The sequence below is a fragment of the Dermacentor albipictus genome, chromosome 5, assembly GCF_038994185.2.
Source record: "Dermacentor albipictus isolate Rhodes 1998 colony chromosome 5, USDA_Dalb.pri_finalv2, whole genome shotgun sequence".
In the NCBI taxonomy this organism is placed as follows: Eukaryota; Metazoa; Arthropoda; class Arachnida; order Ixodida; family Ixodidae; genus Dermacentor; species Dermacentor albipictus.
In genome coordinates, this window is record NC_091825.1 from 57,138,110 (window position 1) to 57,155,901 (window position 17,792).

At 47.8% G+C, this 17,792-nt stretch overlaps 1 protein-coding gene across 1 annotated transcript in view; it reads left to right on the forward strand.

Annotated features, from left to right (window-relative positions):
• Nucleotides 1-17,792, forward strand: part of LOC135911175 (neprilysin-2-like) — a 336,673-nt gene that overhangs the window by 203,296 nt on the left and 115,585 nt on the right. The window contains exon 10 of the mRNA XM_070538401.1: nt 7,187-7,332. Coding sequence (XP_070394502.1) covers nt 7,187-7,332 — 146 coding nt within the window. The remainder of the gene's footprint in view (nt 1-7,186; nt 7,333-17,792) is intronic.

Sequence of the window (17,792 nt, forward strand, 5' to 3'; positions counted from 1 at the left end):
CCCTTCATTCAACCCGCATCCCCGAGCACATCGCCGGACTCTTCCCTCTGACGTCACTCGCCGAGCGCTCAGGCCTTCTCATATCTAGGTGGTGTTGCCTCGCCACGGATATTTCTCTCTCTCTCGCTCCCTAGTCACTACTACGCATGCGCCACTAGTAGCACCGAACCACAGGTGTTCCGCCGCTGCGCAGCGCCGCGCCTTTCTGCCGCCGCCATTTAGTATGACGTCACACTGCGTTCCCCGTAGTTGCGCTCACCTCCCCTCGCCAGCTGCGTCGCATGCCTGATAACATGTAGGAGGATTGAAAAGGAGAGCTCGCGTGCGCCGCAACCACAGTCGAGGCCACAGTATGGACGGCGACAATTCTGATAAGCAGGACGAGACCTGGAATCGACATCGGAACGAGATGAGGAAACGATCGCCCAGGAAACAGACTAAAAGCGTGCTGAACGACTGGCTAAACGCCACCACATAACTAGATAACGAGACTAACCTGGACTTACAATCAAGAATAATCAAGGCTAACCATGCTATGTCTCTGATTTCGCTACATCATCATCATCATCAGCCTGGTTACATCCACTGTAGGGCAAAGGCCTCTCCCATACCTCTCCGACTGCCCCGGTCATGTACCAACTGTCGCTATGTTGTCCCTGCAAACTTCTTAATCTCATCCGCCCACCTAACTTTCTGCCGCCCTCTTCTACGCTTCCCTTCCCTTGGAATCCATTCCATAACTCTTAATGACCATCGGTGATCTTCCCTCCTCATTACGTGTCCTGCCTATGCCCATTTCTTTTTCTTGATTTCAACTAAGATATCATTAACTCGCGTTTGTTCCCTCACCGAATCTGCTCTTTTCTTATCCCTAACGTTACACCTTTTATTCTTCTTTCTTTAGCTCGTTGCGTCGTCCTCAATTTAAGTAGAACCCTTTTCATAAGCGTCCAGGTTTCTGCCCCGTATTTGAGTACTGGTAAGACACAGGTGTTATACACATTTGTCTTGAGGGTTAAAGGCAAGCTGCTGTTCATGATCTGAGAATGCCTGCCAAACGCACCGCAGCCCGTTCTTATTCTTCTGATTATTTCAGTCTCATGATCCGCATCCGCCGTCACTAGCTCTCCTAAGTGAATGTATTCCCTTACCACTTCCAGTGCCTCGCTACGCATCGTAAACTGCTGTTATTTTCCGAGAGCGTTAAATGTTACTTCAATTTCAAGCAGAATAATTTTTAAACTCACACTTCTGCTTTGCATCTCCAGGTCAGTGAGCATGCATTGAAATTGGTCCCCTGAGTTACTAAGCAAGGCAATATCATCAGCGAATCGCAAGTTACTAAGGTCATCATCATCATCATCATCAGCCTGGTTGCGCCCACTGCAGGGCAAAGGCCTCTCCCATGCTTCTCCAACAACCCCGGTCATGTACTAATTGTGGCCATGCCGTGCCTGCAAACTTCTTAATCTCATCCGCCCACCTAACTTTCTGCCGCCCCCTGCTACGCTTCCCTTCCCTTGGGATCCAGTCCGTAACCCTTAATGACCATCGGTTATCTTCCCTCCTCATTACATGTCCTGCCCATGCGCATTTCTTTTTCTTGATTTCAACTAAGATGTCATTAACTCGCGTTTGTTCCCTCACCCAATCTGCTCTTTTCTTATCCCTTAACGTTACACCTATCATTCTTCTTTCCATGGCTCGTTGTGTCGTCCTCAATTTGAGTAGAACCCTTTTCGTAAGCCTCCAGGTTTCTGCCCCGTAGGTGAGTACTGGTAAGACACAGCTATTATATACTTTTCTCTTGAGGGATAATGGCAACCTGCTGTTCATGATTTGGGAATGCCTGCCAAACGCACCCCAGCCCATTCTTATTCTTCTGATTATTTCCGTCTCATGATCCGGATCCGCCGTCACTACCTGCCCTAAGTAGATGTATTCCCTTACGACTTCCAGTGCCTCGCTGCCTATTGTAAATTGCTGTTCTCTCCCGAGACTGTTAAGCATTACTTTAGTTTTCTGCAGATTAATTTTTAGACCCACTCTTCTGCTTTGCCTCTCCAGGTCAGTGAGCATGCATTGCAATTGGTCCCCTGAGTTACTAAGCAAGGCAATATCATCAGCGAATCGCAAGTTACTAAGGTATTCTCCGTTAACTCTTGTCCCCAATTCTTCCCAATCCAGGTCTCTGAGTACCTCCTGTAAGCACGCTGTGAATAGCATTGGAGACATCGTGTCTCCCTGCCTGACGCCTTTCTTTATTGGGATTTTGTTGCTTTCTTTATGGGAGACTACGGTGGCTGTGGAGCCACTATAGACAGATTTCAGTATTTTTACATACGGCTAGTCTACGCCCTGACTCCGTAATGCCTCCATGACTGCTGAGGTTTCAACTGAATCAAACGCTTTCTCGTAATCAATGAAAACTACATACAAGGGTTGGTTATATTCCGCACATTTTTCTATCACCTGATTGATAGTATGAATATGGTGCATTGTTGAGTAGCCTTTACGGAAACCTGCCTGGTCCTTTGGTTGACAGAAGTCTAAGGTGTTCTTGATTCTATTTGCGATTGCCTTAGTAAATACTTTGTAGGCAATGGACAGTAAGCTGGTCGGTGTATAATTTTTCGAGTCTTTGGCGTCCCCTTTCATATGGATAAGGGTTATGTTAGCGTTCTTCCAAGATTCCGGTACGCTCGAAGTCATGAGGCATTGCGTATACAAGGGGGCCAGTTTTTCAAGAACAATCTGCCCACCCTCCTTCAACACATCTGCTGTTACCTGATCCTCCCCAGCGGCCTTCCCCCTTTGCATAGCTCGTAAGGCTTTCTTTACTTCTTCCGGCGTTACTTGTGGGATTTCTAATTCCTCTAGACTATTCTCTGTTCCATTATCGTCGTGGGTGCCGCTGGTACTGAAAAATCTCTATAGAACTCCTCAGCCACTTGAACTATCTCATTCATATTAGTAATGATATTGCCGGCTTTGTCCCTTAACGCATACATCTGATTATTGCCAATTCCTAGTTTCTTCTTCACTGCTTTTAGGCTTCCTCGGTTCCTGAGAGCATGTTCAATGCTATCCTTATTATACTTCCTTATGTCAGCTGTCTTACGCTTGTTGATTAACTTCGAAAGTTCTGCCATTTCTATTCTAGCTGTAGAGTTAGAGGCTTTCATACATTGGCGTTTCTTGATGAGATTTTTCGTCTCCTGCGATAGCTTACTGGTATCCTGTCTAGCGGAATTACCACCGAGTTCTATCGCACACTCCTCAACGTTGGCCATAAGATTGTCTTTCATGTCTTCAACACTAAGGTCCTCTTTCTGAGTTAAAGCCGAATACCTGTTCTGTAGCTTGACTCGAAATTCTTCTATTTTCCCTCTTAACGATAACTCATTGATCGCCTTCTTATGTATCAGTTTCTTCCCTTCTCTCCTCAAGTCTACGCTAATTCCAGTTCTTACGATCCTATGGTTACTGCAGCGCACTTTGCCGAGCACGTCCACATGTTGTGTGATGCCAGGGTTAGCGCTGAGTATAAAGTCTATTTCATTTATAGTCTCGCCATTTGGGCTCCTCCACGTCCACTTTCGGCTATCCCGCTTGTGGAAGAAGGTATTCATTATCCGCATGTTGTTCTGTTCGTCAAACTCTACTAATAACTCTCCCCTGCTATTCCTAGAGCCTATGCCATATTCCCCCACTGATTTGTCTCCAGCCTGCTTCTCGCCTACCCTGGCATTGAAGTCGCCCATGAGTATAGTGTATTTTATTTTGATTTTACCTATCGGCGATTGTATTCATAGAAGCTTTCAACTTCCTGTTCATCATGACTGGTTGTAGGGACGTAGGCCTTCACGACCTTCATTTTGTACCTCTTATTAAGTTTCACAAAAAGACCTGTCAGCCTCTTGGTAATGCTATAGAATTCCTCTTTGTTTCCAGCTATATCCTTATTAATCAGGAATCCGACTCCTAGTACTCATCTCTCCGCAAGGCCCCGGTAGCACAGGACGTGCCCGCTTTTTAGGGCTTATATGCTTCTTTAGTCCTCCTAACTTCACTGAGCCCTACTATATGCTATTTACTGCCCTCTAATTCCTCCAATGGCACTGCTAGACTCGCCTCACTAGATAACGTTAACGTTATTAACGTCAACGTTAATATTAACGTTAACGTTAATTAACGTTAACGTTAGCGTTAAATGTTGCCGGGTTCAGATTCCAATAGCGGCCTGTCCGGAACCAGGGATTCTTAGCAACCTCTGCTGCGTCGCAGGTCTTACCGCCGCCGTGGTCAGTTGCTGCGCTGCCGCTGGTATATCGCTACGTATATAGCGCTACGTATGTCCTGGCATAGCCGAGCTAACCACTGCCAATTTGTTTTATTTCTCTTCGTTTTTTTTCGGCATTGCGCATTTCACTGGCGGCGTTACGCACGAGCTGTTATCTTATCGCGCAGCGCACAAATTTGTGCGCTGTGCACAAGCACACATGACTAGCGGTATTATTCAGTACTACACGAATACTGTCGCAGAGCAAGCGGATCGCAGAGCATGATCACGGCGCTAGAACACGGTAGAAAATGGCATAGTTTCCGTACCTGCGCACGTGACCGCACGACCGTGGGAACAAGGAGATGAAGTGGAGGGAGGGAGGGAGGGAGGGAAAACTTTTGAGTCTTTCGAGAGTTTCGCGGTTATGAGGTCTCCGTCGTCTTCATCTTCTTGGCGCTGGCGACTGGAGACTTCTCTTCAGCAAGGGTGGGCCCCTATTCCAGGGCTCCACTGAGTCGCGCTGCATCGCTCGCGTGCTGCACTAGGGCCCTATGGGCCGTGAGCTCGCTGCTGGTGAGCCGAATCTCCCATTGCTCCGCACTCGGGTGTTCGTGTTTGTGGAATGCTTTGTTGCGTTCGCACTCCCAGGTGATGTGGTAAAGTGTAGGTTTGGCACCGCACCAAGGGCAGGTGGCCCTGTATTGTGTCGGAAACATCTTATTGAGCACGTGTAAGTTGGGGAAGGAGTTTGTCTGTAGTCTGCGCCAGCTGGTCGCTTTCTCCTTTGAGAAGTCTTTGTGTGGTGGCGGATATCTAATTCTAGTTCCTCTATGTAAGTTCAGGGTCTCTGCGTATCCCCCCTCGCATGCCTGTAGGTGGGTCTTCGGGGCATTTGACCACCCAGCTCGGAACGCTTCACCCCGAGCTAGGCTGTCTGCCCTTTCGTTCCCCACTATGCCTACGTTGCACGGGATCCAGATTAGTTTGTGTCGGGGCTTTTCCTTCTCGGCGGAGGTGGCTCCGCTGAGTATTCTGAGGGCAGTTTTGCTGATTCTGCCTCTCGTGTAGTTGCTGCACACCTCTTTTGAGTCCGTCAGTATGTTGAGAGATCGGCCTGTTCTATAACCTTCCGCTGCCGCCAGCGCTACGGCAATCTCCTCGGCCTCCGCTGTGCCAGCGACCTTTGCTGTGGCATACGTGATCGGGTTTCCTTCCCTATTAACCACTACCGTCGCGGCTACGCGTTCTCTTCCGTGTGGATATACGGCGGCGTCCGTGTATACTGTATTGTGTAGCTGGGCTAGCGTTCTCTCAACATATTCGGCCCTAGCTTTTCGCCTGTTTTCGTGTAAGTTCGGATCCATATTTTTTGGCAGTGGTCCCACATAATGGTTTTTCTGAGGTGGTCCGGTACGTCCACGTATCTGTCTGCCAGTCCGCTCGTATCCCGACCCAACCTCCTCAGGAGCGCTCGTCCCGTAGGGTTGCCTCTGAGTCTCGCGGTTTGCGTACGCAGCAGAGCCTCGGCGAGCTCGCTGAAGGTGTTGCTGATGCCCAGCTGGAGCAACTTCTCGTTCGACGTGTTTCTCGGTAGACACAGAGCAAAAAACATGCCGACATTCCGTTTGTGTGTTGTAATATTTCTCTAAACATTAGTTCGTCAATTCAAGCAACACACCACAGAAATAACAGATGTCTTGAATAATTCTGGAAGCCACGTGTCACTACGAGTGATGTCACACTGCGGACTCGAGTACGCAGGCGCAGGGACGCGATTACGTCATCCTCCTGCTTGGAGCGCGGCGGCCGCGAGAAGCAAAAAACGGAGTTCGGTTTGAAATTTCAGATCTTTCCACGGCCCGTAGTGGTGTAATACCTTGCAGGCACTATCGTTATCGCGCAATGTATGCACAGCGCTTGTCAGCTCAAAATGGCCAGAGCTGGTAAGGGGCCCTTTAAAAGAGAAGCTTAAGCCTCGTCTAAATTGTTGATTTGGCCTTACCGAAGTGAACTAGGAACGCACGCGAGAGCGCGCGCCCAAGAAACGCGCGGACAACACAGGCTCCCGAAAACGAGAGCGAGGGTGACGTTGCGTCGCGGCAATGCCCTTTCCCTTCACGCAGCACGTCTCGCGCTACTGCAGCAGCAGGTGTTGGCTTTCGCCCGCGCTGCTCTTTTGAGGCGCGCTCGTGACATGGCGTATCAGCCAAGGGGAACTCCGTTGAGGTGCGCTCATGACGTGGCGTTGGAGCCAAAGTACTGTTTCACTGCTAGAATACACAGGCATCGGCTTTTTCGCTGAAAGGCCAATTGACGCTTTCCCATCAAAAACGGGAATCTGTAATGCGGGCCACTTGATCCCTCTGCTTGTCCGATATTACTCCAGTTCACGTCAGGATGCGGTGTACTGCTACGCATGACTGATTTATTAACGGCTATTCCACTCTTGGCGGGATGTTCGACAAGCCGTGTTCCGGTCGCAGTAGATATGTAGTTAGTGGTGACGCCATTAGTCAAATACTATTGATTTTACTTATGGTTTTGGTCGGTGACTCGCGCCTACTTAACGATGAAAATGCGACGTTATGCCTTCCACTAAGTCAAAATTTATATGCAGTGCAGTTATGACGACTCAGTGAAAAGTTCGGAAAGGATCTTTATGCGACCATTGCTCTCTTTCAAGAGAGTACGCTGCACATTGGTATACTACAATGTGGTTGACGCACTTATTTACTATCCATCGTAATTTCCGACTACAGTACGTGGTAGAGGGCTTCGGTTAGTTTGGGCCATATGACCATCACGTGCATCATTACGTGCAACGAAACACCTGTATACGCGACTAATGTGGATCTCTCCTTTTCTCTCCCCTGCCCCCGTTCACCTTTCTTTCTCCTCCAGGGTAAGGACCGATGGAAATGGAGCGAATACTTCGAAGCCTTCAAAGACCTTAACCTGGACTATCTGCAAGATGACAGCATGGTCAGGCTGGCACATCCGAAATATCTACTCGGCCTTGATGCATACCTTGACACTTGGATCCAAACGTAAGGACTCTGTTCCGCTTCAATACATTTCCCGCCCTAGGTTCGCAATTTTTGGCCGCATCATAGACGCTGTATTTGTAGTCGTTGCACAAAGAGGTGTTTGAATTTGTAGTTACTTTTTTTCCTAGCATTGAATGAGAGGTGTTGCAGAGTCAGGGGAGCGCGTAGAACCGCCGTGACCACGACGTGTACCACGACGTGTACCACGACGTGTACCACTTGGACAGAGATGCTTTAATGTTGTACCACAATACCGATACAAGACATAGACATCTTATCCGTTTGAGATGCAAATGATGCAGGATAAAGATCATCACCATAATAATATGAATCATCAGCCTATTTTATGTCCACTGCAGGACGAAAGCCTCTCCTCGCGGTAACCAATTAAACCGTTCCGGCACCAGCTGATTCCAACTAGCACCCGGAAATTTCAAATTTTGTCGCACCACCTAGTTTTCTGTCGTCTTTTACTGCGCTTTCCTTCTCTTGGTCCCCATTCTGTCACCCTAATGGTCCAACGGTTATCTACTCTACGCATCATAAGACCTGACCAGTGCCTTTTTCTCCCTTCATGTCAATTAGAACGTCATCTATACCCGTTTGCTCTCTGATCCAAGCTGCTCTCTTTCTGTATCTTAAAGTTATGCCTTAAATTCTTCGTTGGATCGGTCTTTGCGCACTCTTTAACTTGTTCTTAAGGTTCTTTGTCAGTCTCCAAGTCTCTGCCCCATATGTTATCACCGGTAAAATGCACTGATGGTATACCTTCCTTTTCAATGATAATGGTACGCTTGTATTCAGGATCTCACTATGTCTGCCGTATGCGATCCAACCCATTTTATTCTGCTGTGAATTTCCTTTGCATGGTCAGGTTTCCCTATGATTAGCAGACCTAGGTAAACGTATTCTTTCACAGACTCTACAGGCTGACTGGCGATCCTGAATTCTTGTTCCCTTGCTCGGTTATTCAATATTAGCTTGTTAATTTGCATATTAATCTTCAGCCCCACTCTTACATTCTCTCTGTTAAGGTCCTCAATCATTTGTTGTAACTCGTCCGCAGTGTTGCTGAATAGAACAATGTCATCGGCAAACCGAAGGTTGCTGAGGTGTTCGCCGTCGATCGTTACTCCTAAATCTGCCCAGTTTAATAGCGCTGCATAGCATAGGAAAGATAGTGTCTCCTTGTCGGACTCCTTTATATATATATATATATTATAATACCGAGGCCGATTAAGCTGTCCAGCGCTGTTTAATCCAAGAAAGGCAACGCCCCAGCTCATGCGCGAAGAAGTCGAAGAACAGGGAAGATTTTCAGGGAAGAACTGGGAACAGGAAGAATTTTTGAAGATCGATAAGAAGCAGTTTCCCCTCCAAAAACTGCTGCAGTTAGTTTTCCGAGTGCTGGTCTCGACAAGACCTGAAGTGGGGTGAAGCGGTGATGTATATAGAGCGCCGGTAAGGCGATGGAGAACGACGTCTGGGCCTTCAGCGATGCCCTAACTTGCAGATGTTGTACGCAAAGTGCGGCGATTAATTTGTGAATTAGAGCCTCACGTTCATTTGCGTCAGCAGCTTTATTGTTCTCCCCGAGTGTTCGTGTGATATGCTTCTGGGTTATGAACTGTTATAGAAGCAAATGGCGCCGTCATCGACTTGCAAGAACCCCGCGTGTTGTTTTCCACGGAAATTGCTGTTACCATTTCTAATATGGCACAACCACATATTTCCTCTCTGTATATTGTCACGTGGTCGTGACATCAAAGAACACAGTAGCAATACTGTGAAAGGCAAATTTAGCTTTCATTAGGCGAAGCTGTGCCCAGGGGGTGGGGGACACTCCCCGTTTTTGGTGGCACAGGAAATTGGCGCCATCACTGTAATGGGCGAACGAAAAATCCGATTCCCTTGCATGGCCTCGTAGATCGTCGCGCGCATGCGCGCCGATTTAAGTGGTCAAGCCCTTCCCCCGTTCAACTCCTCTTCCCACGCCCTCTCTCGTAAACACCTCGCAACTCCCTCACCTTCGACTGTCTACGCGCCCGGGCCGCCCTGTCGTCTCCGCCGGCCCGGCCGCCGCTTCGTCCGCTACGTAACGATTTTTTGTTATCGGCTGTCATCGAGATGCGTGCGCTGCTGTGCGTTGACCGACGTGGCTAGCTTCGTCAGTTCTGCGGTCCTCGGTAGGTGTGTGCTTGTGCTCCGCGATGTTTCGCCCGTCTCACGACTCGTACCGCTCGTGCATCGTGCAGTGGTGCACAAATACCTCAAAAACAAGTCCTGCAAGGTTGTTCCGGATGCCTAAAGACAACAGGTGAGCGCTGAGACCCAAGGACATCAGAAGGCGCATGTACACGGACACAGCCCTGTCCATTTGTGTGCTCCATGAGGCTCCGGACGTCGTTGCACCTTGATTGTGCTACACTTGCCTCTTCCCGGTAGAGAAAGCTGACAAATAGATGTTCCTTCTCATTGTCACCTGGTCTATGACTTGTGTTTTTCTGTGCCAAGTCTCATTCTGCAACTTCAGTAACTTGCCCAGCTTTCCATACCGCGCTCATTGCTTTTTCTGTGTATCACGTTCTACAAACCTACTAGCAGCTGAAAAATTACTGTTAGTGTTTGTGTACTATCTCAGTAACCCCCGATGGGAAAACCACGTGAACAACCTCCATGTGTACGTATGATGCGCTTTTTTTTCTTCTGGAAAGCATGAGCATTGCAATTGTCCTACATGCAGATTTTTGCAGTTCGTGTTTATTATACATAGGAGAGCACAGTAGGTACGACTTGGTGCCTTAAGTGACGTAATTTTATTGCTAAGCATTGCATTCGGGTAGAAAGAAAAGTCGTGCTGGCTTGTTTTACCTGGTGTTTGATTGAGAAATAAACCTTTCTGCGAATGTCTTCTATGTGCTGCTGCAAAAGCCGACTACCTTCTGTACCCCTTGCCACCGTTACTCAAGTTTGGCCAAGTGCAAAATAATGTGATAATGTGTGTTTCAGTTTTTAGTACAATGTTATTTGTTTCTGCCATGTTTTTTTCAATTTGATCAGCAGTAATGAACATGTCACGCATTTCGTATACTTTCGTGCAGATTTATAAGTAAGCTTTCTTTTGGTATGGCTCTCAATCAAACAATGTTAGCATTTTATTCAATCTTTCAGGTATTTTGCGTGTCATTGTTTTTGCCATTACCAGTGAGTTTTCCCTTTTTATAGTTGTCATGACTGTCATACACGTCGTCCAGTTTTGTGCAATATCTTAGTGCACATATCAGGAGCTCGTCTACATTTAGGTCTCGAGGACGTTATATAAAAATCTTGTTTTTTTATGTGTGTACATGAAACGACCTTCGCGTTTTCTACCGCTTTCTTTTGTTATTTCACCATCTGTGAACTTTTGTCTTTAGTACTCTTGTATATGTCATGCACCTTTCACATTTGCTCATTTTTGAGCGTGTAACACACCACGTTGTAAGAAAAATCTGTTTTCGGAAACGAAGTCAATAAAGCGAGACTAAACATCTGTTGTGTTGGAAGTGGATTTTTTTTTATGTGCCGGCACATGCTGGTATAATATAAGTATGGGCAAGACTGCGTGCTTGCCAACGTATAGACCACGGCACGTGGCGCGCCGTAACAAGGGCGCTATATAAAAAAAAAATGCGCCGCTTACGGGTAAAAACAAAAAAAAGTGAGCGGTGCGCGCGGCGTGGACGAAAGGGAGTGGAGCGGGTCGGCATAATAAAAACAAAAAGAAACACGTTTGGGAAAGAAAGTGCTACGCGGCTGCTGTTACTGCTGCCATGACAACGTAAACAATCATGTGCGCCGCCATTTTGCTTCTGCGTCACCCATTGGTTAGGGCCGTAACTGAAGGGGACCTTGGCGCTAGCGTCGAAAGAGCGTCTGCTCGAAAACGGCCAATCGGAGCCATACGGAGTGTCCCCCCCTGCTGTGCCCACAGAACAGGCTACACTTAAAGCACAACGAGAGCGGCGAGCACAGTCGGCGATCGTCGAAAATCTGATCAGCGGGTCAAGCATAGAGAAAAATTTCAACAAAAGCGGACACTCCCATAGAGCCCAGCGGCCGAATTGACTGTAGCACACCAAGCGGATGTTGTCGACTTCTTCCGGTTTCGGTTTTGGGCGCGCGCGTTTTCAACACCAGTTGGTACGCGCCGCACCGGCTCCGCTGCTCGGCGCGGCATTTTTTTTTTCGCTTCTGCTGAACCTCGCGTGGCCTTGGCGTGGAATCGTTTCATAATTTAGTAGAAATGATTGCGATTGACCTTTACAAGACTGCGCCGAACCTGTTAGGTGCAATTTCATAAAGAAAACGAAAGACGTCTTCTGAAATGATGAAATGTTTATTATGCTCTATGTAAATGCTCGTTCTGGGCTTCTGCATTCATCCAAAGTTGTGACACCAGGTAAGCAGCAGTCGTTGGCGTACGATGCTCCACCGGATGCCATCAGCTGAAAGAAAGTAAATTACAAGCATGTATCATTTCGGTATATTGACCTAACAGGAGTATTGCGTGTAGAGGCGAAACGCGCGTAAGTGGTGAATGAGTGGCATTACAGATAAATTTACTTTTACGTACATTTCGCAGCAAAGAGTCCTCCCAAACAATGCCATAAAATCTGAACATACGATTTTCAAGCACCCCTCCTTTCCAGGGCATTATTTCCTGCCCTTTAAGTGCACAAATACACGGGTGACTGCGCGTTTCCAAAACAACTTGGCCTCAGTCGACAGGATGGTAGGCCAAGTACACAAAGGTGGCTACAACACAGGCTCAGCCAGACCATGTTACACGCTCGCAGAATGCCTTCTAATCGCACTCAAGTCAGACTCGTGGGTGCAAAGCCTGTTTTCAGTCGCTCAGAATACATAAATGTCATGTTCTTGAGCTCCTCCGTGTTATCTTTTACGCGTCCTGCCGGCGCATGCAACACTCCCGTGTTATCACTCTCGGCAATCGCTCGTCGCGTTTTCGAGAAGCGCGAGTACCGAAATAAGGTATATATTGTTGCAGGGCTATAAAATGCGTCGCAAACTTGTCCCACTAAAATTCAGTACACGCAAAACTAACTCACTATGGCCGGCTTGCTTTTTTGCTAACAGCTTCACAACCCCAGGCGCGGCGAGCGAGCCTCAATATATCCCGAAAAGTTACCAAATAAATTACAATACTTTTTCGGGTCAGAGAAATGCGTCACGAACTTCTACCAGTAAGATTCAGTATACACACGAAACTCACTGCGGCACACATCCGAGCTGCTTTTCGCTAACTGCGTCAATAAGCCGGGCGCGGCAACCGTGCTTCTAAACTGCCCCAGATATAACGACGTTAGTTACAATAATGTTGGGGGCCACATAATGCGCGAGTACTTGTCTGTCTTAGGCGCTACGACGTAGTACACGCATGCACACGCGCAAATGCGTCACATGGCCGAGCCGGTTTTCGCTTACTGCGTCAATAAGCCGGGCGCGGCAAGCGTGCCCAAAAACTACCGAAATAAGTTACAGTAATGTTGGGGCTCATAGAAAGCGTCGCAAACATCTCCCAGGACGAGGCATTAACTCAAATTAACTGCGCCAGGACGGCGGTGCTGTTTTTCGCTAACTGCGCCACTCGAACTAAGCCTAAATGTGATTAAAATGCGCCGCACACTGTCAAACACAAATTCTCACCTTTCCGTAGTCCAGTAGAGCAGTGGTGCCGTGTCGAAATGCAGACGACATGCAAGAGAAGCATAGAGAAGGCCGGGAGCCCAATAAAATGGGCTATATCCAAAACAGACGGGTCGCCGAGCACGCGAGCTTCTCACGTACGACCGGCCTCGCTCACTCCTGCGGCTTGTCTGCATCGCATGACGTATGCACGCGCGTCTGGCATGCCGCTAGCTTGTTGCTGGCAACGCAACAGAAAGTTGCAAAGTATAAGTTCATTTACACGCAAAACTTTTTCACTTTTAGTGGGAAGGAATAAAAAAAATAAAACGTTGTCTGGAAGTTTATTTCACATTCTTTTTTTCTGATGCTCGCGTCAACTAACGGACGTTGTTGAAACTAGGCGTGACGTGTTTCCTGTTGCCAGTTTTTGAAGAGTGTCCCCTCTTGTTGAATTTCTTTCTCTATGGGTCAAGCGCGTCGGCTTTTATACAGCAGTCGTCGAATGTTCCAGACTAATGATTCGGACCCGCATGCCTTCCACAAAGTTCTGCACCATTCGCGTCACGCGATGAAATCAGATAACATAAGGTTCGGCGACAACAGACAGCCGGGTAGAAGCATCGATAACTTTCCAGAAACTTCGGATACATGCAGGCCCGTCCCGCGCTGTGCGATTACATTTGTTAGGCGGCGAAACGTGGTCGCCCGATAAAGATAAATAAACGTGTCAATATTGTGGGTGAACACTTGACGGTGCCGGCATGGTGCAGTGTCACTAGTTGTAAGGAGTGATGCATTTAGCGAATATGAGGCGCTTGCAGATGGACATGTCAGGGTGTTACTGGAAAAGCAAGTATGCGTGGCAAGGGTCCTGTTTACCTGCGTAACGGATGTGCGGATGTCTTCTTGACCAACTTTGGCAATGAAGCACAACACGTGGTGAAGCGAACAGCCATAGCAACTCTTCATGAATATGTACAAGTTACGGATGTATCACCTCTCCATACACCATCACCATCCTCTGTGGCTTTAGACAGTATCCTTGCATCTATCGATATTGATCGAGAGATGTCATCACCACAAACCCATGTGATTGTGAGCTTGGTCAAAGAGTTCGCTGAATACTTCTCTACTTTATCGAAAGTCCAGCGTACGCAGGTTGCAAAACACCGCATTGGGTCGAATAACCTATAAAACCAGTGTGCCATTACCCGTACCAAGTGGTTCCAAAAGAAAGGGAAGCGATATGAAGGTAAGTACAGGAAATGCTCAAGGACGACGTAATGCAGCCATTCAATAGCCCGTGGGCATTCCCGGTGTTTAAACAAAAGAAAAACACCCTACGCTTTTGTATTGATTACAGGCAACTCATGAGATCTCGTCACGAAGTAGGATGCATATCTCCTCCCACACATCGACGACACCTTGAGAAAATACGCGATACTCAGTTCTTCTCTGCTTTGGATCTTAAAAGCGGGTACTGTCAAAGAAAATTGGACCAGCGAAATCGCGAAGGAACGGCATCTGTACGAATTTAAAGTGTTTCAATTTGGTCTGTGTTCCGCATCCGCCAACTTCCTGCGGTTGATGGGCACTGTTCTCTCCGGACTGAAATGGCAGTCGTGCTTCGCCTACCTTGATGATGTGGTGGTCCTTTCCACTACATTCGAGCAGCACATGCAGCGACTGAGAGCAGTTATGGATGCCATTCGCATGACAATGCGGTTGTGACCAGCTCCGCTTTTGTCCGACACATTGTCAGTGCTGAAGGGGTCCGCCCGGACTCCTTCAATGTTGCTTTCTTGTGGTAGAAAGAACAAGACTCCTTTTCTGAGCTGCGGCATTCGCAGAGTCCGTGCATACTTGCCCATTTCGATGACTATGCTGAAAGAGGCATCTACACCAACGGGAGTAACAGTGGCAGAGTGGAGAGAAAAAGTGATTGCACATGCATGTCCCAATCTATCGAAAGCTGAGACAAATCACTCAGCTACAGAAAAGGAATGCCTGGCGGTTATGTGGGCCATCATCAAGTTCCGGTGTTACTTGTACGGCAGATCGTTTTGGGCCATCAGCGACCATAATTAAATGTCCTGGCTGGCGAACCTCAAGGACCTTTCTGGAAGACTCGCAAGATGGAGCTTGCGTCTACAGGAATATGAAATAACGGTCGTTTGCAAGTCTTGTCTCAAGCAAAATCATGCTGATTGCTTTTCACGCGCACGAATCGAATATACGCCTCCTGAAATACGTCTCCACACGAGCAAGACATTTCTCATTCCTTGGGGCTGTGAACACATCTGAAATGGCTCATCATCAGCGTGCTGACTGGGAAGCTCTTCTGCTCGTCCAGAATCTGGAGGTTCGACAAGTGAAATTTCCTCGAGTTTACGTCTGTGGATTTTGTTTTTATGTCTTCAAGAACAACATCCTCTACAAACGAAACTTCGAACCCAGTAGCGAGACATTTCTAATTGTCGTGCCTTCATCGCCATGAGCTGAGATTTTAGAAGCTTGCCATGATGACGCTTCAGCTGGTCACTTAGGCGTTAGTAGTGCTCTGGCGAGAATGCCCCAACCCTTGCGCAAATATTACTTGCCGAAGCTGATGAAGTCAGTGCAGGAGTATTTCAAATCGTACCGAGATTGTCAAATGCGCAAAACACCGCTTTTCAAACCAGCAGGCCTTCTGCAGCCAATACAGCCACCAGCAAATAACATTTGAATAGATAGGAGTGAATTTACTTCAGCCATTTCCTGTTTCGTCCTCAGGAAAGCGGTGCATTGTGGAAGCAACGGCTAGTCTGACCCGGTATACCGAGAGTACTTCTATCACAAAAGAACCGCCATTGAAGTGGATCAGTTTTTCGTAACACACAGTATTACGACCTGGTGCACCTAAAGGTGTCATAATAGACAAAGAAACAGCTTTTATGGACCGCCTGTTGCAGTCTGTTATGAAACTAACACATTCTGATTATAGAAAAACTATGGCATACCATCCGCAGACAAACGGCCTGATGGAACAGCTCAATAGAAAGCTCGCCGACATGATCTCGATATACGTAGGCATAAAGCATCGAACGTGGGACAGTATTATGCCATACGTTACATTTGCGTACAATACTGTAGTGCGAGACGACACATTTCACGCCATTTGAAGTTGTTTACGGTCGGTCCGCATAACAACGACACTTGCCGCGATATTACCAGTGAACATCAGCGAAGACGACCCTGACGTTATTAAATACACAAAGAGGGCACAAGGCGCATAACAATTAGCAAGGCACCGCATCATACAACGGCAATGCGTCGATGCAAACCAGTATAACCTAAGGTGAAGAGATGTGCAGTAGAATGCTGGAAACAGAGTGCGGGTATGAACATCTATGCGTACGCCCGGCCTTTCGGAAAAGATACTGCGCCTTTATTTCGGCCCATCTTGAGTACTGCGCCGACTAAACCCCTTAAACTACGAGGCAATTCATAAAGGCGAAATGTGCTCCACACGACGTAGGACTCGCCCAGAAGTACTCGTAGCAAGAATGAAAGCTTACTACAAAGGCATTGAAAGCAGATTTGGTACTTGTGGCGACGAATAGCACCGGCCATACCCTGAGCTATGTTTTTTTTTAACTGTTGGCCTCTCTGGGCCTTTTCTACGCATAGGGACGATGCTTCTTCGGAAGGGAACTAATGCTGCCAGTATAACGAGAACGAAAACGCGGCTGCCGCATCTTAGCTGTGTCCCAAAGAGCCGCCGCACTACAACCGTGAAGCAACGCACCGCAAGGCAACTCCGCGCCCCACGTGCCCACACGACGTGCTCACAGACCACCCGCTCGTGCTCGAGAATCGGATGGATGGCACCTGACAGGAGGAGAAAAAGAAGAGGACGACGTTCCAGGATTCGAAGCTCGACGGCCATTTCCTTATTTTGTTGAGTGTAAAAGAATTATGGGGTTTTACGTGCCGAAACCACTTGCTGATTATGAGGCACGCTGTAGTGGAGCATTCCGCAAATTTTGACCACCTGGTGTTCTTTACCGTGCACCTAAATTTAAGTACACGGGTGTTTTCGCATTTCGTCCCCAACGAAATGAGCAGGCAGCTTTCGATCAGCAGCACCGCGAGCAGAACCGAGAACGAGCTCGTTTACGCCGTGCCGACGCTGCAGTACGGGCACAAGAACAGGCTCGTGCAGCCGATCGCTAGCAGCAACGGCGTAAAGAGGATCTGGCATCCTACCAAGTCGTCGTTTAATGAACCCTCGGGATTAACATAGAGATAAATATCGGGGCCCAACGTTCCAGCTTCGCTGGTTAATAACCATCTGTACGGAGCGCTTGGGCGGTGAGTTTTTTAGCTCCTTAAAACGCGTAAGTAAACTCGCAGATTATTATTTCTTGCTTTACACAAGCATGGGCTCTTGGGGACAGACAGGGTGGCATTGCTGAAACCTTTCCACTGCAGACAAAAATGAAACGGCACACAGTGCCCCACGGCGAAATAGCAGTAATAGATAATTTTGTGATCGAAGCGAGCGCATCGTGCACGTATTATTTTAAACGCGAGTAGCGGTATGGGTGTCGCAGAGAATCCGGTGGTGGAGTCTACCAATTCGTTCGGGAGCGAAACTTTCCTCGTATATATACGTATGTGCATATGACAGCGCTGCTATCTACTCTCGACGACTCGGCGTTTTGACGTAGTACAAGATGGAAGTACCCCGTGTCCCGTCACCTTTCGGATGAAAGGAGCGACCACTT